This window comes from Poecilia mexicana, unplaced genomic scaffold, assembly GCF_051168715.1.
Source record: "Poecilia mexicana isolate PSO_F unplaced genomic scaffold, ASM5116871v1 scaffold_2, whole genome shotgun sequence".
NCBI classification, from domain to species: domain Eukaryota; kingdom Metazoa; phylum Chordata; class Actinopteri; order Cyprinodontiformes; family Poeciliidae; genus Poecilia; species Poecilia mexicana.
Genome location: NW_028263371.1, coordinates 37,177,363 through 37,199,372, shown reverse-complemented (window position 1 = coordinate 37,199,372; position 22,010 = coordinate 37,177,363). Strand labels below are relative to the sequence as shown.

The window sequence follows — 22,010 nt, the reverse complement described above, 5'->3', positions numbered from 1 at the left end:
CCACCAGCTGTGGACCTGCGAGCGACTCGGATTCTGAGTCTCTCCGCTCGTCCTCCGGACCCTGGGATCTTGATTTACAAATGACATGCAACGGCCTCAGTTCTGTTTCAGTTTAGTTCAGGTCAAGGCGACTCTGATGTTCTGGTTCAGGAGCGCCTCAGCACGAGGAACTGCGACAGCTGCGGCGTCCGCGATACGCCTGTGTGCTTTCTTTCTTTAAAGCTCTGAGTCCAGCTGCAGATCGCAGACGTGCGAGTCTCCCCTAAAGTCTGGCTTTGCTTCATAATCCACTGAAAGCTGGAGTTTTCCCTGTTGTTTGTGCACCTTTTTGGGCAATGCGTTTTTTTCCCTTCCAATCAGCTTTCCTGTTTAAAAAAAATAAATAAATAAAAAAATCGAGCTTGTTCAGCAATTATTGTTTGAAGCTTTGCCTCCTTGTGCAGGGTGTCGGCGGCCATCTGCTGGAAAACCTAACATGTTGACGTGGCCGTGACATGACTGCTTTAAAACCGGTTTTTGTTTTGATTTTATATACTATTCTGCTGTTTTGAGAAAATAAATTTTGTGGGGGGGTTTTCCTCAGTTATATCACTCTGTGTCGTGAATCTATACAACATATGAGTTTCATTTTTTAACAGAGTTACTGAAATAAATGAACCTTTCCGTAGTAAGTACCATCAGTTGACTCAAAAGGGACAAAAAACATGAAACCATTTTTGACCATAGAGTATACAGAGAATACATATTTTTACTGACACAATATAGGATAACGTGTGTTACATTAACCTTTTCAGGTGTGTTATATTTAGCATCAATGTCTAACGTTGCATTGCATCGCAGCATCCAAAGGTGCGGGTAAATGAAAGCAGCTAAATGCAAGAGGAAAAGATTGAGGGCGAGTACCTCCAAAAAGTCGCGTGTCATCCTGGTAATGCTCATTGGTGAGACCTAAACATAGACATTTTAACATTCAGGTCACAGGCAGTACACAATGCAGACACAAGACACACAACACTGCTCAACACGGCTGCATGAAAGTGTAAGCAGCGCTTCCTCACGCTCATCTTTTTACTTCACATGTAATTAATCACATAGCATGTTTCCCCCTGATTGGACATTCATCTGCAGCGATTCTGTTTGGCACTGATGCTGGCGGCAATTTCTTTTGATTAAAGGATAGAGGCGGCCCCGGCTCGGCGCGGCTCAGAGCCTCCCCACACTTCCCACTGATGTTTAATTCTTTCTGGACCAAGTAGGACGTGTGTTTGCGTTTCATCTGTTCCACATGAAGCCCACAGTACAAACACGCAGCATCGCTACAAAGTAGAGCACACTGTGTACCACTGGCACAAACGGACTGCTAAGCAGGCACGAGCTGGCGGGCATGAGAGTATGTTCACACGGAATTTTCGTGGATTTATTGCTGCATGGATGGAAACCAAAGGGGACGATGAATTTGCTCAATATGTCAGCGTCGAGTGCTCGCTGCATACTGTATTCCCCCCTTCAGCAGTAGCCGGTTAGGGAAGAGCCACGGAGGAGAGCTGTGATCTCCAGCTTCAGTCCAAAGAGATTTGGTACGATGCAAGAAAAAAAACAGATTCTTGCGGAGAGTTTCGAACTAAATATTTGAGATATTTGAAATAATAATGTACAATTAACTGAGATTAGCCATAATCTTATGACCACTAAACAGCTAAAACTGATTATCTGGCTGTGGGCAGGACAAGCATGGAAACAAACAAAAAAGTTTTTGACCTGTAAGTAGACGTGTTAGAAGAGCGTACACTGGAAACTTCATCAACACCGTTTAGGAAATATATGAGATGTAGTCGGCAGTGGTAAAGACTTACTCAGTAGTTTATAGGTCACAAATGACCAAAGTTGACAGTGTAGGTCTTCTCTAAAGAGTTAACAGGACCTGAATTAATAAATATTAATCTGCTAAACAGGGGTAAGCCAAAGTTTGCAACTCCATTTAATTCACAAGGAGAGTCTGAATGATTTGTTTTTCTTTAACTCGGGTATTATGTGTGTTACTAGGAAAAGACCTGCAGATATTTGTGGGTATTTATGCAACCTACAGGCTGGGCAGAGAGCATCTGACCAGTGCTGTTTTGTGACCCAGAGTAAACCATTATTGTCTACTTGAAGCAAATATGAACTGAAAAGTCAGGAGAAGGAAATGAAGAATGAAAGACCAGAGGATCAGGTCAGTCCTCCAGTCAGTTTTGTTGTCCCCTCAATCCACCACATTTGGGTCTTCTTAGCAGAATGTTGTCACATATCTGCACATTTTTAGGGGTTCTGCTCAAATGGAAACGGTAGCTTTAAATGCTGAGTGGTCATAATGTTACGGCTAAGTGGTGCGGTTGTGACAGCTTAGTTTAAATTTGTCTTAACAGCATGAGACGGTGAAGAACACTGAAGACGAGCACAAAACAAGTGTAGACCAAGACAAAGCGCAAAGCAATGTGCTAAACAACAACAACATCATATATGCAGCAAAAGCCAATGTTCTGCACACGCTACTGCAAGCTTTCACCCCACTGTCAACATGTGAATGCACACACACACACACACACACACACAGCCAGAGCGCTTACTGCCTGTTGGAATGAGGTCTCGATCAGGGATGAAGAGCTTGTAGCCGTAATGTTTTTCCAGCACGTCTGGCAGTATTTCCAAGGCGAAGCGCTCCTCCTCCCTGGTCTCCTGACTCCACTGGTCAGGGTCCACTTTGGTGTATGAAAGATATGCATCGTAGTCTTTGTTCTCTGAGAAAGCGAGAGAAACAGACAGCGATTTGTGGAGAATGTGGAGCAGACAGCTCACGGTTGGAGTCATTTAACGCGAACGTTCACAAGCATTCGGTGGAAACGTGCAGACATTTGGAGGGAATGCATTTATTAAAAATGTCTGACCTTTAGAATAGTTTAAATTGTCAACATGTTCTTTCTCAGAGTTTGAGTGCTTTGGCTCATCTCATTGGAGTTTCACATTAAAACAGGCCAAAACTGCAGCGGTCTACAGAGCGAACTATAAGATCGTCTTGATTCTGACTCACAAATATGGAGGTATTGCTTCCCCCCCCTCCCACTGCATTTATCAGAAGATATGAAAAGAAATAAATTATGCCAGGAATAAAATTGGAACAGGTCACTTACAAAGTCCTCGCCTAAGCAGCTGGTATTTACATCCTGTTTGGTATGAATATGTTCTTATGCTAATTCTTTGAAAAGATGTTGCTGCATACATGTTAAACTGACAATGTGAATTTTTTTCATATGGAAATACTAATGACCTGTAACTTGGTGCAAACTTTCAAATCTAAGCCAACTTGTCAATCAAATTCTTAATATTTAACTAATCAGGCTGTAGAGAAGCTGCAAAAGTGGCATTTTTCTTTGATTTACTTCAACGCTTAATCAGTGTCACAAATGTTTAGAGGACATCATCGTCTGTCTCATCTCATTTTATCTTAATCGCCACTTTCTTCTTTTCTCACTCCATCCATAAAACTCCACTGTGGGTTTTCCCTCCTCCTTCCAGAATAGACTCTCCTTTCCTCACTTTTCTGCCTTGCCGTCCAAGTCTGTCAGTCTTGAGACGTCACCCTTACATATTCATTTTGTCTCTGAATTGTACATCATAGTAGATCCAACTACCACGCTGTAACCCGTTCCTTTCACTTGCAGTTATCGTTCCATCACAAGCGGCCCACACACTCGTCTCTTTCACGCCTCTCGTGTGTCTGCGGCTTTGGAGGATTGAACCCGAGTATTTAATCCCTACATCTTGCAGCTTCATTCCACCTTTCTTGCCCAGAATATTATAATCTTCCATCCTTCTACAGACTTTAATTCCTCTTCACTTCACTGCACACCTCCATCTCTTAAGCCTCTCCTCCACCTGTTTCCTGCTCTTACTGTGAATCATAATGTTGTCTGAAACATTAATACTTTCAAAGATATGTAAAAAAATAAAATAAAAAAATGGAGTGGAGGTTCCTGTATGTATGCACAAAATGTAGTTTGTCTTTTTTTTTTTGATGATTATGATGGGAATCTTGGCGTCGAATTTGATGGTAGAGTCGTTTTTGTTTGCTGTATGTTTAGGTGAAGCCTTGACCTTATTTTGTATAAGTTTTTGCTTAAGCGTAAAAATAATGTATCAGTAAATTCTGGGCTATTATTTGATTTTTTTTTATTTGCAATAGCCTATTTGCAGTAACATCTTATTAATCACTTTCATTGAAAGGAAGAGTTAGAAAAAAATGTGCTAAATTATTTTTTTTATCCACCTGCATCCGATCAAAGAACTCGTATATAAACACTTATGAACACAAACATAACATTTTTCAAGTTATATTACCAAGTTTCTGCTGCTGTTGATGTATTGACAACACTGGTGTCTACATTGAGATTTAATTTAACTTTAATCAAATCAGAGCCCAAATAACTGAATTTGCGCTCTCATTGCGCAACTTCATGATTGGATGAAGTTGATTCTGTACGTCTATATGTTATTTAGAGCCGTTTCTCTGATAAAGCATCTCATTTGCTGTGAATTAGTGCTGTGTAAATACCTACACTGATGAATCTGATTTTGATTAGTTCTATAATGAAGAGAAAATCATAAAAAAAAAAAACGCTGTTTATCAAATTAGAAAATCTGAAAACACACAAAGAGGGATTTCAATTTTATTTTATTTTTTTAAACTCTTTTAGGTTTGACTCTGCTTTAAAGCTGTGGTCGAAATGTCAGCAAATAACTTTATTTTATTTAACCAGGAATGAGATATAATATCTCGTCCAGCAACATGTCCTGTTCAGGATGAGCTGCAAGCATTTTACTTTCTAAATAAAAGTTATCCATTTAATCACTACAGATTTTCTGGTTTGTGATCTTAATTTTAACTAAAGTGTGTGAGGCTAAAACTTTCTGATAGTAAAGTCAAGTCTCCTCACACTGGACTAAGTCTAAGTGGATTTTGAACTGCAGCGACACTTCTCCAAAATAACACCCAACTATTTTCTGCTCAGCAGTTTTATTTGGAACAGAAGGGCTCGTCGTAAACAACGGAGTACAAACACTGATTCCCAGTGGCGTCACATCCATTAGGCCATGAAGTGCGCTTCGGAAAAAAAAAAAAAAAAAAAAATGGGTTAGATATAAACACGACCAAATCAAGACTCAAGCAATGCACTGCTACACACCTCAAAATGATTTCTCAGAAGACAGTGAGAAGAACTGAAAAGGCAGAAAATAGAATAAAAGAAGCCCAGTGGTGGCGACATGTTCAGTGAGTGCTAGTCATTATTCTCTGTAGAACGTGAATGTGGGACAGCCAAAAAGGAGAAGAGGGGCTTTTTCAAAAAAAAAAAAAAAACTCTTTGGAGAAGCAGGCGCAGCTTTGAGACTCCCTGGAAAGGGCCAGGCCCGCGCTCGATTGGATCCGAACTTCAAACACTGCCTTCAAATTAGCAACAGACGTCTCAAATTAACCACCGAGCAAAGCTGGAGGAATCAAAACCGCTTGTATCAGCTGTCCCTGACAGTGTGACTTAATCATGTAGAAGTTTGAGTCAACAAAACTGCCTGTAATAGATAATTCATGTATGTGGAGGGGGCAAAAAAAAAAAAAAAAAAAGCAGCGAGTTTCTTGTTTCCAGAATTTTTAAGGACACAGAGAGAAAGAGGGAGAGATACTGGGACATAAACAGACAACTCTTTCGCTGAAGGAAAAGTTAACTATGTTGTGCAAAGAAAACAAGCCGCTGCTCCACAATTTCGGGCCAGTTCTGGCTCCTATTTGTCACTCAGGGAGGTCGTTTCTAGCCTGTCCGGTCCCCATGTGTTGCTACATGGCCTTCGTTGGTGCGGCGCGAGCATCCTTCCCTGACATATTGAGACTGATCTATTTTTAAATGGGCAACAAATTGAAAATCCTTCCCCGTCTTTCCCCCAATGGAGCCGTGGTAGCAGTAGTCCCTGGCCACTTAGGAAAAAGTAGAGGAAGGATTTAAAAAAATCTGCCGTGGAGTAACTGAATAAATATATATATATATATATATATATATATATATATATATATATATATATATATATATATATATATATATATATATGTAGGGAAATCTTGAGCAGATGTTTTGTTTTTTCAGATGAGCTGGGTTGTCCTTACCTCCATCCACATCCTCGCTGCCGAAGTGCCTCCTATAGAAGAGCATCAGCTCAATCTTGTAGCATTTGTGCAGGGAGATGAGGAAGATGAGAAGCAGCAGAATCGCTCCCAGCCCTCCTGCCAGCTCCACCGTGTACATGAGCTCTGCTGAGGACAAGAAACACAGACCGAAAATATGAGGAAAAACTGCTGACAGTCTCAGCTTCAGCTCCTTTCACAGTTTTGCGTGTTGGCGTATTGTCTCTGCACCAAATTGGAGCCGGGGCCCCGTCTCCCTTTTTGTTCGGTGTTGAGCTGTTGAAGTCGGGGGATTCGAGGCGGTTAGAGGGCACATTTACATTTGGCACAAAAAAGCCGGACAAGCCGCAGAAGATTCGGAGCTCAGCTCAGAACAAAGCAGAATCAATCTTCAAAGACACAGGGCTCATAACAAGTTTGAGAAAAATGAGAGAGCACATTGCAGAAAAAAAAAGAAGAAAATCTAATGAGAAATGGGCTTCATTTCCTTTTCATGGCACAGCAATGACACAGCTCTGCACTCTCGCCGTCATCCGTAGTGGGACTGCAACAATCCCGGACATGGATGGCGGCATTTTCAAAACAACGGGTTTCAGATTTCTCATCTTGCTGTCAGTCGCCTCTCCATCTGGGTTCGCTGCCGTTTTTTCTTCCCTTTTCAGTTCATTTCTCTTCTCTATTATCGCCTCCATGTCTCCCCCGAGACCTGGCTTGGGAATGAGTTATGATGTGTATTAAAGCAGCATTTACCTGGTTGGCTCAGCTAGAACACGTTCACCTTTTATCTCTGTCACACTGTGGGCTTTAACAATGCGTGGCTGCCATGCCAGCTGCAATGCTCTCTCTATTTTGTCAGAGCAAAGACACACATCTTCTCGTGCTGCAATAGAAACATTGTGAAGCAAAGAGATTTTACGTTAAATCTCGTCTGCCCTCAGTTAGGCATTCGCGTTTTGTTTAAAATTATCTAAACCCAACGTTTATCTGGACAATATTATTTCAAGAATTTAAATACATTCATTATTTTATGTTTTAATTTGAGATACGTTATATTTTTCAATTCTGTCAGTCTTAAAATTAGTATAAAAAACGTGGTTAGTGAGGTCTTACCAATTAATTTCATGGATCAATCACTTATTGGCACCCCTTGCAACCCTTAAAATAAATACATCCAATAATGCTGTGGCAAAATGTCACTGATAAATTGAAAATAAAACACACCTTTATGTTTCCTTCATTTCTGCAGCAAGGGAATGAGCAAATGGTTTACACAAAATGTCTCCTGCCAGATTTATTAAACCGCTGCTGTTGATAACATGTTCAGCCCACAGGTGTTCTGCAGGATGCATTTGTGGGACTGACACAAAAATAACAGACGGTCGATTTTGTACGTGATAAACCATTTCCATGTTGCTTTGGGCATATGTTTTGGATCATCAATCTGCTATTTATTTGCTATATCTTCAGTTTACTAAGAGATTTACAGATTTTTGTATGAAAAATTCCTTTTATTTTAACACTTTCACCAAGGTCAGGTTGCAAGGATTTTGGGTAACAAAAAAGTATCAGATATTTATCTTTACCAACCTCAATGGCGTAAGGTGTGGGGTCGTTTGCCAATGATTCATTGTTTGTTTCATGCTAGACCCTCTTGAAGTGTTTAGTCTGATCTCCACTTAAAGTCAAAATAGTTTGAGCAAAATCCAAATGTTCGTCATGTTGGACAGAGAATCGTTGTTTTTCTAGTTTAGCACCCAAACGACAAGTTGGCACGTAGAAAACGTCTAATTGTAATGGAGACGTGGTGACTCTAACAAGGCACCTTTTTAGGGAAGTTCTCCAAAAGCAAGCTCACCATTTTACTCACTTTCTGTGGCGTCAAAATAAATGTGGATTCTCATTATTTGTCACAAAGTTGCTTTGAAGCTGCAGTATTATGTATTTTCTAGACACATAGAGCACATAGAGCCATTTTCTAAAACAGTCAAGTAAGTATGCTACTTCAAGTTGTTATAAAAATGTTGTATGTATAAACATGACCTAAAAAAGAAATTTAACTGCAATTTGATGCTTTGAAATTGACCTCTGTCCCTTTAAGAAGCTCCTACTCTTCCCGACTCGCCGCTTTCAGCACATCATCACAGCAATGTTTTATTTTATTGTTTACATCCGTTCGTAGGAGTTTTGGACTGAGAAGTAGTTCCTATGATGAGTTCAGCAGACTCACAGTTTGACCTGGTGTTTGTGGAAAAAGGCAGTACAAGAGTTTATGTACCTTTTAAAAACTACTGCTCTGAACGTAAAATAGATATTACACAAAAAGTTTACTTTGAGCTCCATCCTGACTTTTTGAGATGAATATTTGCCTTTTTTTAAAGGCATATTCTTATATTTATAAGGCATATTTTTAAAGGCATATTCTCTTGTGCTTTCCATTTTGAAGAGTGGAAAAGTAAGAAAAGTCTTGGAGTCGTGTCATATTCCCCCCCTGATCCAGTTGAAAATAAAAATATTTATTAAAGGTGATTTAATAAGTGGAGAACCAGCAATTTTGTAAAAAAAAAAAAAAAAAAAAAAAAAAAGCAAAACAAGTATTTCATAGAAATCGGAAAAACTTTGTTAAAATTAAAGATTAGATTTTCCAAACATTTGCACAATACTGTGAAAAGCTTCTTACCCATCTTTACCATGGGTGCAATAGGTGCACCATTGTGTTCAACAGCCCTATACACACTCCTTTGGTTAAAAAGTAAATCCAGTGAAAGTATATTTAGCTACTTCTATGTGACGATATTTTCCATATTTCTTGTTAACTTTACATTTGAAAAGCAAAAGTATTGTTGTTGGAAATGTGTTCAAATGTGCATTCCATTGTCTTCTCCCATAATTGTAAAACATCTGGCTGATTACCACCAATTATCTTCTCTCCTGGATTTGTTAAAGTCCCACTGACCGACACTCGCCGTCAAATCCTTTGGAGATACACGGAAAGGCAGCCCGCAGTGTCGTTAGACCTGCCGCAGGACTTGTAAGTGATATGCTCTTTGAGGAAAAAAAAAAAAAAAAACAACAACCATGAAATAAATATCAAGATCTGGATGAGAGAGACAGAGAAAGCTCGACTTTGCATCCCTCTCCTTTTGCAAAGAGAGTTAAATGAAGCCATCTGCGGTCCGCAAAGACCACTCAAACGAAACTGGGCCGTCTACAAAGGATGATCACAGAGAAAGAGATTAAAGCGGGGAAACAGACGTATAAAGACTTAAAATGTAATTGTATGCTGGATGTATTGGCCTGTTGGGAAAAGCTGCAGACCAATTTGCTGTTTAAACAGCCATCAAATTACCTCTCTTGTGGGGTGACAGCTAGAGCATGAAAACAGCTTCAGACAAGTCATGCAAGAGAGCCAAAATAGCTACAAAGCTGCTGGTGCAAACACAGAAGATAAGACGGTACCAAACGCAATCATGAAGTTTGGGTAAATATACACAAACCGACGGGAAAAAAAAGGAGAAAATGTTTGATGAAATGATGCAGCCGCCTTTGATTATTTTATTTAAGAGCTGATGCAAAATATCTGGTGCAGTGAGACTGTGAGCAAAAAAAAGCAGAATTGTTTGAGGGAAAAAAAATTAGAAATATATTAGTTTTTTAATTTAAAATGGGAAATAGCCAGTAGTTCTTACCCCGCCTGAAGATCTGAATGGTGGCGTTGATATGGCCGTGACTATTTTCCACGTGACAGGAATAATTTCCTAAATCCTCCTCCTCCAAAGACTCAATAGTCAAGGAAATCGCCACTTCCTGCTCTCCGAGATGTTCCCTGACAAGCCTGCAAAAAAACAAATACACAAACAGAGATCAACAATACGTCCTTCGCTTCACACTTTTGAAAACAGATGATAAAATATTATTTAGGTAGTTTTGATTGATGGATCATCCTGGATTTTTAGTCCAAAGTTTACTGTAACCATGGAAGTAAAACGGAGGGGCCTCCAGATTATGAAACCTTGGGTTCATTTCTGAAGGGGGTCAAGTAAGTTTGCATGTGTTTTAAACATCTGGAGGCAGCTCACAAATGTGTCCCCTCAGATATTTTTGAGGGAACTGCTGCAAGAGTATGGGACCCTGGGGATTGATAATATTGGCTGTATGAATTCAAAGTAAAAGGAGCGTCTACCATCTTAGCATGAAGTTGCTCTTGTTCCCCGAGGTGTTGGACTCAACCAGATCTGCCGCACGTGGCTTATGTTGTTTGTGGTTTTCATGGGCAGGACCTCAAGATGTATTAGTTGAAAAGGCGATCTGGCCTGGGAACCTCAGGCTCACGTCCCAATGGTTTGCGGATGATTTATTTATGCCTGGATCTTCAAGTCATGCATGGCTTTCAGCCTGCATTGGAGCGGCAAGCAGAATGCCAAGTAACCAGAATGAGTTTGCCTAATGCAGAGATTGAAGAACATTAGCCGAGGAGGTTTTGGGGTTGGATGTTTGAGGTTTTGGGGTTGGACCCCAGCAGGTGAAGCCCCTGGGCAGAGGCAGAACCTGCTGAAAGGACTGTATGCCCCTTTTGGCCTGGGCATGCCTTGGGATCCCACAGAAACAGTTGGTGAGTGTTGCTTGGGAGAGCGACACCTTAGCATCCCTCCTCCACCTGTTGCCCATGTGACTTCAGACATTGATGGATGGATCGGTCCTGACCGCTACATGGATCTTAAGCTTTACGTAACATCTCAAGCTATGTGGCACGAAGGCATCCAATTGGAAGACCCCCATTTCTGTTTTGTTTAGCACTTCATGGAATGTTAATTTCTTTGCTCTGCACTAAAAATATGTGAGCAGTGAAAATCAATAAGGGATCTTCCTGAGCTTGAGTGTGTGTGTCGGGGGGGGAATCAAATAATGGCGATGAGAAGAAATTCTTTTTATAGCGGCTGCCATGGTAACGGCAAGAAGGAGAGAAAGTAATATTCCATAAAGTAAATGAGTGCCCCACCATCCTACCCCCCCACTGCTCCCCCGCTGGGCTGCTTGAGCCTGATGGAGTAGAGAAAAGGGAGACGACGCTCGCTCATACCTCAGACACACTACTTAGCCCACTTTTACAGCACCCTCAGCACAAATGATGCGACAAAGGAAACAAAGCACAAATGAGAAAGCGCGACTCCGCTGTTTGTGTGCGTGTGTGTGTGTGTACGTCTGCATCATTCGCCATGATGAGAAGGAGGAGCGGGATGAGGGCAGAGTGTTTGCGTGCCAGCTCGAGTGTATTTGGGAGGAACGGAGTGGGGGAGAGGAGAGGTAATGACTCTCAAGAATCTCACTTCTCTTGCCTTCGAGCCGATAAACCGCACACAAGGACGGCTTGTTGGAGAGATTTTGTCAACTGTAATTGAAAATGTATCACGAGTGAGGAGAGAGTTTAAGGCAGGGCTGCTGATCCTGAAGTTGTTGTGCTGCGGGAAGAAGGGTGGACTTAAGATGAAGACGTAGGAATAATTCATGTCTCTCTCAGGGGAGTGATGCCCACTTTGAAGCCTCTCATTTCACATAATCACACCGTGGGCCTGCGAAGGGAGTTTTCTGTTCTAGGAGCTGGTAGAAAATGACCACCTGGGCCTCAAATGGAGATCTTGTGGGGACTTGACGTGGGAAACAGGGTTGATGGGTTTATACAGAGGGGAGCTAAAACAAGTTTTGCTACTGCACATGATGGTGGAGGTAACAGGTGCAAGTAGGATAATTAATTTGCTCTCAAATGTATTGGTCAAATCACTCTTAACTGAATAAAAGGTGTCAAAAAATTTCAGAAACTTGCAAGAAAACATCAACCCAAGTATCAAAAAAGTTAAAGTAGGATGAAACTTTGAAGCAATGATTGTAAAAAATATTCAGAAGAATTTGATGAAATCAGAGATTTTATTCTGTCACACGCAGATGAGCTGAAAAACCAATAAGTTCTCCCAGAGAGGCTGAGATTCAGACTGATTCTCCTCTTTTTATTATCTCCAAGAGACCTCCGCCCAGCAGTTTGGCAAACACTCTTTCTCTCATATTTCAAGGACTTCTTGGAACAGCAAATCCATAATGCCACATGAAGTGAAAGGTCCTTCTGCTGCCCCCTCCTCCTCCTCCTCCTCCTCCGCAGGTTGTGAGAGCTTGCACTCCAGTGGTGGCCTTTTGAATAACTTTAAATGGTGGTTGTTGTTGCAGCAGATGTTCAAGTACCATTAACAGCACAAACACTTTTTCACAAACGTTACCGTTGAGTTGGGGATCTTGTCCTAATGCGACAAAAGGGTTAGAGCATATCTATCAATCTAAGCTGCAGAATTAACTGAATTGTAATAGTTACTTAAATAACAAGTTTAAATACATAATCCAAGTCATTTAATCTTTTTTTAAAGAGGTAAGATAAGGTAGGGTAATTTCATTTACATAGCACCTTTTTAGTGATGAAACAATTCAAAGTGCTTAATATGAATTGGAAGGAAATACAAACAAAACAACAAACCAAAAATAGACAAACAGGTAAAAGTATAGAACTAAATATCGAGTTCCCCATATTTAGCAAGAATAAGAATAAGTAGTCCGCAATTTATAAACTAATAGGAGGTCCATTCTAAGTTTGTTCTAGATTTGTAATCTAAAAGGATTTTCTATAGGCCTTACAAGTTTAATGCTAAATATTGATCTAAGGTAGTTTCTCTAGATAAACTAATAGGAGTTTCTCTGGATTGTAAGTTTGCTCTGGGTTGAGTGAAGCGTCTTCTGGATCTTTTTGGTCTAATAGGTTTTATTCCTGTTCTGGGTTGAGAAGTTGTAGGAGGGATGTTATGTATTTTTTGCATTATTTGAGCATACTTCCCCCCTATGAGTTGTTGTGAAGTGTGAGCAGCATGGTGTTGCATTGTGCGGGGGGAATGTCAGGGTTTGGGGAGAAATAAGGATTGCTGAATTTTGCTGCGCGATGGTAGGAGTAAGACAGCTCTTCTGATGTCGGAACCGAGTCGTCACGGTTTTGGAGCGAACGGTAGAGAGAGTGAGAGATCCAATTCCTCGATTACTTGTAAAAATATTCTATAGAGTACTCAATTACTAAAATATTCTTTTACAGCAGCCCTACAGATTGCTTTGAGGTGTTGAAAATGCAGCATATTTTAAAAAATGACTAAATACATTTGACTTTGCTTCACAGCCATTTTTCTGACACCTTGAAATTGGCTTCCGTCTCTTTAAAAAACTTCACCACTCACAACAATGTTTATCCTTTCTTACAACTATTTATTTCCATCCATCCAGCGGATCATTTTCTTTATGTTATGATTCATATCTTATAATCATAACCGAGGGCTGGAAAGTTTATGTAAACAGGTCGGATGATGCCGTAGCCTAAACAGGACGATTGCATGACGAACATTTTGTCAACTTCAATTTCCTTTGTTCGAATCACAAACAATACCACAGTGCTCGCTCGCTTAGCGACGAATTTCCACCTCACCCACTGCTTTCATGAGCTCACCTGCGAAACACCAACACAAAGTGCTCAATAATTTATCGACCACCTACTTCATTATGCTGAAGCCAGATTTGTTTTGTTAATTTATTAATCTCTGCATGCTATGCTAATGTCCAGCCAACCGTGCCGCGATAACGGAGGCAGTCTTGTCCTCGTGGCACAAATGAGAATTTATGGGCTCAGGTTACCACAGAAATGAACTCCCGTCTCCAAAATCAATAGGCCCTGAGTTGGGTAAATAAGCGCCTGCAGAAACCCGAAGCAGCTCAAGGTTTGACTGCTGACAAGTCAGCAATAAAACCCGACGTGTCAGACAGATGACAAGATGTTAACCCTTTCGAAGGAGACACGTTATCATATCAGGGGCACAGAGTTTAACCTCATGCAGTGTACAGATTAGTTCAGCTTTATCTTCCATCTTTTTTTCCTTCGCCCCCTGTGGTTTTCCTGGCTTCATCTCTGGCTACGTGTGTATGGAAATAGAATCAAAGCAGGATTCGAGAAAGCCCAGGGTATCAGCTTCAACAACAGAGAACGGATGATTGAATATATTATTGATCTGCTGCATGAAGTCCGGGTATGAATTATTGAGCAGAGAAGCCCTCAGCCTTTGAGTGTGGGGGGGGGGGGGGGAAATCTTGTTGTCAGGGAGTAATAGAGGAAGAGAGAAGCAAAAGGCTCTGCTTAAACTGCAATTTGTTTCTCCCGCGTGCGTGCATCAACGCAAGAGAAAACTCATCATCGCAGATGCGTCTTCGTTAACGTTGCTCCGCAGCGACTTGGAACATGTTTCCTGCATCCATCTACTTCTTCTGCTCTTACTCTGCGTTCTCTCCTACCCTGCTGTCCTCCTCCTCCTCAGGTCCTCACGGCCCATCTGCAGCAATAGGTAGTGCAGAGAAGGAGAAAGTGTGTTGCAAAAAAAAAAAAAAAGGTAGTAGTTAACAATCAGAAGGAGCTGCATCCTCTGCAAACAGCCCTGATGGGAAATATGCACCGGGATGATACACTATAGACTTCTTTACATGTTTTAAGGAGGAGGGATTGACATGAAGAAACTCTTGTTTTAAAGGAAAGAAAGTTTAGAGGCTGCAGTAAAATAAAACCAAACGGTGCGAAGCTCATAAAGAGGAGCTCGGCATTATTTTTTTAAAGATGCGATATACCACTAGTGGAGAGTAGCAAATGTGTTCTTGTTCTGCTTGTCAGAGAGAGACTTTATGACAAAACATTCATCAACGTATATGCTCTGGACCAAATTCACTACAAACTGCACAAGTATTTTTTTCCAGGTGAAAAAAGCAAAAAAACAAAACAAAACTTAAAATTTGGGATGATCTGCTTGCCAGTGTTATATTATGCCGAGATTTAGAAAAATTATAGTTTCAAAACTGCTAAAATACCCCACCATGTATTTCCTGCAGTTTAAAGTGTGAAGCATTTTCTCTGCAGTGCTGCCCCTCCCCCATTGTTTGTAGCACAATGCTAGTCAGCTGGCTTAAACGAGACGACAATTTTCTGTCACTTATGAAAAAGGAAGATTCGGCTGCCTTGAAATGCTTCTGGTCGCAAAAGAAAGTAGAAGAGCGATGAAGCAAAATCTTAAAGAACATTTATCTTATTAAAGAAACACTGCTCAAAGCATCTTTGTTAAGCTGACTGCAGGGTTACACAAGCAGATAACCTGACTAATGAGCCATCTATTATCAGTCTTGTTATACTAGAGTTACTATTTAAATAGAGGAATTGAAGAGACAAAATGTTATGAACTATTAACCTGCCTGGCTTCTAACGTGCAACTAAAAATCTTGACCGCCACCATTTTATTCTTGATCATAATTCTTGCACTTTTTTTTTTCTGCAAAATTTAATTTATGTTATTTCTTTTTTTTTTTTTTTTTTTTTAACTCCATGACATTGAGCTTTGGTCCCATATTCACAAAGAATCCTAAGACCAATATTATCTCTCAGTGATGTCATTTTAGGCGAGTTTCTGCAATTCTGAGATTTTTTTCTTTCTGAATTTTACCTCAGGAGGATAAAAGTAATTCACAAAGAATCTTAAGAGATCGTAATGTGACAAAATGTTACGAGAGGTGAGCTTTTCTGAGCCTAAGCGTTTCTTAAGCTTCCTAGACCCAGGGGAAAGCAAGGTGGATATCACTGCAATGATGCAATGGGTGTTTCCCGTCAGCCTGTCAGTTCCTGAAAATACAAATAAATAATAAAATAATATAATAAATAAATAAAACTCGTAAAAGCGCAAGTGGAGTCAGTCCGACCCCTCCGAGACTCCTGAAGGGTTAACTGGGTAAGGTAGTGAAGAGTCTGACAGAAAGGAGAGATACTCTTCGTTACCTGGACAGAACTGAGCCAACAGCAGGCACTGCTCCTTATCCCGATTGGTTTTCACGTACTTGCCACTTTTTTCTGTTGGTCGTTTCACCAGATAAACACAGTGAACTGCTGACAGATGAGCGTCGCATGAATCAAATGTAAAAAACGGTTATGAAACAGATGATGTAGTAAAATGACCAGCATGGCGAAAAGTTGCGACAAATATATGAGGATATAAACAAGACGTGATCAAAAAGTGTTGATGCTGTGTGGCAATTCATTTTATTTAAGTTTCACCGTCATCACATTTTTCTAAGTCAACTCTATGATGGGTAAATTTCCATCTACTGATTACTGCGGGTGTATTTGTGACATGAGTAAATTTAATTATTGAAAGAAAAAAAAAACACGAGTGTTGAGAAATAACTGTTAAATTATTTCTTAAGGTAAAATTTGCTCCCCACTGGAATTAAAGTTGGGATTTTCTATGAGAAATTACGCCACATTTTAAGATGTTTGACACATTTTCATCAGGATTGCACGGCATGTGACCTCAACGTGTAAGGATCTAACCAGCATGGCGCCACATCAAACAGAAAGTAATTTCCCCTCCTTATTCATGACTCTTTTTCAGTTTATAAAGAACCAAAAAAAAGTGTCAAAACAAATGAGTAATGATCCATGACGAGTTTCAAGTCTGTGCACAGAGTTCACAGCATAGAGAAACAAATTAAAAGCAGAAGCTGCTTTAAAGGCGGGGGAATAAATCTCTTGTCGGTTTACTTTGGTCTACGCAATTTAGAGCTAATGGGCTAAAACGTGCAAAAACTACTGGTATTGTCATTTAGTCCTTTGTGGCAAATTTGTCCACATCTGCCTTTAATTCCTCATTACTGCTGAGCTGAGGGAGGGGAATGACTTGGAGCAAAGTTGTGTGTTCCTTACTTGATGTCACTTTCCTGGACCCTCTCTTCGTCCAGGTCCTCTATGAACTTCTCGCCCTTCATCCAGTAGATAAGCGGGCTGGCGTCTCTGCTGTAGCCAAAAAATGCTCTGCATGTGAGGTTCAAAGCGCTTCCTGCGGAAAGAGGAGACAGGCTGTCACTTTCGAGAGTCCTGCTGTCTTGTTACAGGTGACGTGTTCATGCGCAGCCTGAAAAAAAAAAAAAAAATCAAAGACAGTGTTACTAACACAGATGCTCATTGTGATTAAGAGGTTTGACATATTTTTTTTTTTTTTGTTTACACCCACGCATGCTTCACAAAATTATTACACATGGAGACAAACTGGTGCACAAATGTCACATAACTTTCGGTGGAGACAATCTGTCTTTGGAAAATGTTTTGATTTTTCTGACGTAAAAAAGAAAAAAAAAAGTAAACAGCATTGACCACACGGGGGCACTCAAGAGCCGCTCAAATTCCCCCCTTAGAGACCGGTGTCATACGAGAAAATAGGGATTTGAGAGAAGACACACGATAACATTATTTTATTTGGAGCTGCTGCTGGGTGCGAGGGAAGGTCAAGAGTCAACAACTGCAGTTTGCAGGGAGCTGATCTGTGGAAGAGGGAGTAATTGTCTCTGGCGAGTCAATGGGATCTTTACTCTATGAATGAACGGCTAAAAAGAGAGAGGGCAAGTATTCACGCGGACTGTCACTTCAGCCCCAATTAAAAAAGTTTCACGAAAACTCCTGGTATTGTTAAGTTAGTCGGGGGAGAAGAGAGATGTTAAAATAAATAATGAGTCCAGGGTGAAGAAAATGTGATAAATTATAAAACCATATTTCACATGAAGCACCTCTGTGAGCTGATCAGAGCTGGCATTAGCAGGACTTTTTTTTTTTTTTTTTGCCTCCGCTCATGCTCGACTGTTAATGCACTTGAACTAACTATGCACGGTTGAAACAGAGCATTCGCATGTTCGCCTTTTATTCCATGAAAGGGACCTGGGGTGCAGTCAGCACATGTTGCATGTAAACAACAGCTGATGAGCATCGCCCTCTGTAACGTTTTCAGTGTAACGTTTCCCGTACTCTCCTCTGGGAAAGAGTGAGGGATCTGAAATGCTTTTGAATACATACCTTGCAAATCTATTCCTACTTCAAACCTCTTGACGTTTTGATACACAGTAGCGAGATTTCGTATGGTAGACCAACACAAAACCAGCACAACTATTGCATTTTCAGCTGCTGCTGTTCACTTTTGCACTCCAATATGTCAACTAAACCAAATCTATTGAAAAGCCCGTTTACCCGCTCACCTGGTACTGTACCAAAAACGCTAAGTGCAACTTCCTTCTTCACGACATGTAAACACAAATGGAGTAACGTCAGAGTTTTGCTTTTGGCAAAAGACCATGAGCCGTTTTTCCTGCTAAACTCTAGACTGGCGTGTTTGTTTTAGATGTGTTTAAGCAGAATGCCCCGCGCTGCAGCCCTCCTTTTGGAGCGGTCTCTCCCGTCTTCATATGTGCATTCAAACCTCACCAGAGTTCACTTCAACCATACCAAGACCAAGGATTCACACCGCCCCAAATTAACTTGTTTCTTTTAAACAATGCCTACCTTTGTATAAATAAGCTTGCTCACACTTATCACAGGTGTTTTGGATTCAGGTTTTTACAGATGCACTCCATGTTGGGCTGCAGTCAACATAAAATGAATCTTGTATTGTGCTTTTCTGAAACGTATGTTTGTCTGTTTGATTTCTCTGTCTTCCATTATTTTCTCTCTTTCTGTAAGTTTAGAAGCAGACTTGTTATATTCACTTTCATGCATTATATTCTTCCCTCTTTACAATCATGTGCTACTTTGAGTTCAATCCCAGTACAAATACTTTAAATTGTTTACTGAAATGTGACTAAATGTGAATAGTTGGGAAACAATAATCATTTTGCAAGGCACTGAATAGACATATTGATTTTACTTTATTTGCTGTATTACTTGGAATCAGTCACATAAAACAATCTATGGTGGAGATTTAATTATTTCCTTTTGTGTTTTATTTGAAGATCAATAGCAACACAACGTGGAACAAAGAGGAGAGAGAAAAATAACTCAAACATTACAAAACGTAAGGAAACATTCACAGCTTAGTTGGCAAATGTGCATATATAAATGCACAGACATTTTCACTGTGCAGCTAATAGGGCTGCTGATTCATGATCAAGTCCAGTTGTACGTTTGCCAGAAAAAAATAAAATAAAATGGGAAGAATTGTACACCTACATCTGTAGACAACACATCAGTTTAAACACAGTCTTGTGCAACAATAAAAATAGTTATGTAAACACGCCTGATGAATAATCAATAAATGTGTTCTTCAGGTCATATATTCCTTTTTATTGGTCAGTGCAGACCAGTGCAGGCTGAATGCAGAGTCGTGTGTTCACTGAAACCCAAAGGCCCGCTGCTGTAGCCCCCAAACAAAGGCAGAAACAAAGAGTAGCCACCACAAGCACCATGTGCCTGCCATGCTCTTTGAGTTATGATCACTTCTCGACTACAGAGATTCATAAAAAAAAAAAACACACACGACACACACAGTGACTGAACATGTGCACGTCATGTTACCCTTTGCTGCATGAGATATGATTTTTATTCATTTTGTTGTTCCGAGTCGTCGTAAATTAAACAACCAGAACCGCAGAGACCCCGGCCGAGATTCAAGTAAACAACACATCGGAGCGTATACCTGTGTTTAATTCGAATTATTCACACTGCGGTGAGGACTAAATGTTTAATTTTTTCTTTACAAGACTGTTCCACGGCATTACATTACAAAAAAGGGTCGGCACAGTGCTGACAGCAGCATCTTTTCCCCTCTCGCGGTGTACGCCGTGGCTGTATCGCTGGGTCAAACGCCTTCAGAGCAACAGAGGTTAGTTAAAAATAAATAAATAAATAAATAAATAAGAGTGTTCGTGTTTGAACCGAGGCCCCGTGTCCTCTGAGCTTTTCCTGTCTGCGACCAGGAGGTAGCTTCAAACGACTTCAGGAGGTCACCGGCAGAGCGGGGAAAGTTTTAAGATGTGCACGGAGGACACTCAGGACCGAAGAGATGGTACTCTCTGCGAGGAGCAAGGACTGACATTTCCAAAGTTCAACAGCCACTCTCAGCTTGGTATTTGTGCACAGCCAGGCTCTACAAAGGCTACATGCAGCACCTACAGAGTAGAGGCTCCCTGCACACGAGCACAGCTGCCTAATTACTTAACCGGACAATTAAACTGCATAAAATGTCTGATGCACGAGACGGGGTCTAAAAAAAAAAAAACCGAAACAAAACACTGTGCATCCTCTTTGATAATAAATCTGTTTGGTTTTCTCAACTGCAAATTAAGAATGTCACGCCGACAGCAGCAGCTGCTGCCTGCAGAGGAAGTCTCCACTGAGCTGCCTGGGAATCACAGGAAGCAGCAGAAACCCTCCTGCTGCCTTATTCTAATCCATACACATCACTTTCTAAAACACCCTCATGTCAACCTGTGTTAATACCAGTGGATGGTGATCATCATTACCTCTCACGAAAAACACACAATTACAGCCGGGCACTCTCTCTTCGAGAAGGTGGGTGTGCTTTCTCATAAGTCCCTCTTACTGATTCATTTCCTGTTATTCCAATTATACAGCCCAACACGAATGCCTTGTTCTTTGCATGAAGCATTTTATTTATTTATTTATTTATTTTTTTTTTTTACAGCATTTCAGAGAAAATGCTAACACGTTTTTCTTCAAGCTAATTGACTGTTTAGCTGTAGTTTAAGAACGGTGTAGAGAGAATACAAACTTTCACGCTTAACCGTAGTGAAGACAGAAAAACAAATCACTGCGAGTGGAAACCAGCTGAAGTTGATGACATGATTGTTAGTCCATACTACGAGACTGAAGAGAATAATTCAAGCTAAAGATGAGGAGGAGTAAAAAGAAATCTCTGTTGTGTCACACTGTCAAAGCCCCACAGCGGTGTCTTTATTATCATGATCTATTTTTAGCCTCAGAGCAGATCGTAACCTATAGTAACTCAGAAGAACGGTGTCTGCGTTTGCTTCGAGTGATTCTGAATTTTAATGACTTCCTGAGACTATTGATTTTCAGACCCATAAAGTTTCAGAAAGTATGCTCGGCTTTGCAAAAAAAAAAAAAAAAAGCAAGAAAAACAGACAAGTTAGAAATGTCTACATTTGTTTCTACAAAACAATCTGAAAAGAGCCTGAAGTACTGGTCATTTCACATGAAAATTTTTCTTGTGTAAGAATAACAAAAAAAAATTAAAAATAAAATATTTATGTTATGATTGTGTTCCTCTGGATGCTTCTGTGAGCATAGTTGAGTCGAACCTTTCACAGTAATCTTCAATTTCTCTTCATTCTTGTCTTTATTCTAGGCTCACAGTCGGCGTCTTCTCGTCGTTTCCCTCACTGATGCTCAGAAAAATACTTGGCAGGAAAACAGTGTGAAGAATTTAAAATTATCAGCCGCTGACTAATATAAGCACCCCAGCATGATTATGAGTTTTCAAGAGTTGGTTTTATTTTATTTCTTTTGGTGAATATCTTTGTGTTGTGTTTTTGCCCATCACACAAGCAGTGAGATGTCGAATCCATTTTGGAATTGGGGCAAAAAAAAGAAGCCATCAGATGAGGAGAAGCTGCTTGGATCAGATGATCAGATTTACAAAACACTAGGGATCGAAGGTGAGAAGCCTTGAAAACAACATTTCCATCGCCTACATGCTGTAAGGAGCCGTTCCTACAAGAGGGAAAGGAAAACTTGTCAAAGTTGATGGAAGATTGACAAATCTAAGCTACAATGAAATGGTTTTCTATACAATTATTTGCTACTTTGAAATAGTCTCTTGTATAAAATCCTGCGAAACACATTAAAGTTTGTGTTTGCAACTCGACAATCTGCAAAAAAAAAGAAGCTATGAATACCTTTGCAGCA

At 40.4% G+C, this 22,010-nt stretch overlaps 1 protein-coding gene across 1 annotated transcript in view; it reads right to left on the bottom strand.

Annotated features, from left to right (window-relative positions):
- The window catches only part of il1rapl1a (interleukin 1 receptor accessory protein-like 1a), a 202,842-nt gene that overhangs the window by 5,273 nt on the left and 175,559 nt on the right, over nt 1-22,010 (bottom strand). The window contains exons 8-12 of the mRNA XM_088015492.1: nt 17,007-17,139; nt 9,892-10,037; nt 6,188-6,334; nt 2,607-2,777; nt 904-948 (exon numbers count right to left, since the gene is read on the bottom strand). Of these exons, the coding sequence (XP_087871618.1) occupies nt 904-948; nt 2,607-2,777; nt 6,188-6,334; nt 9,892-10,037; nt 17,007-17,139 (642 nt within the window). The remainder of the gene's footprint in view (nt 1-903; nt 949-2,606; nt 2,778-6,187; nt 6,335-9,891; nt 10,038-17,006; nt 17,140-22,010) is intronic.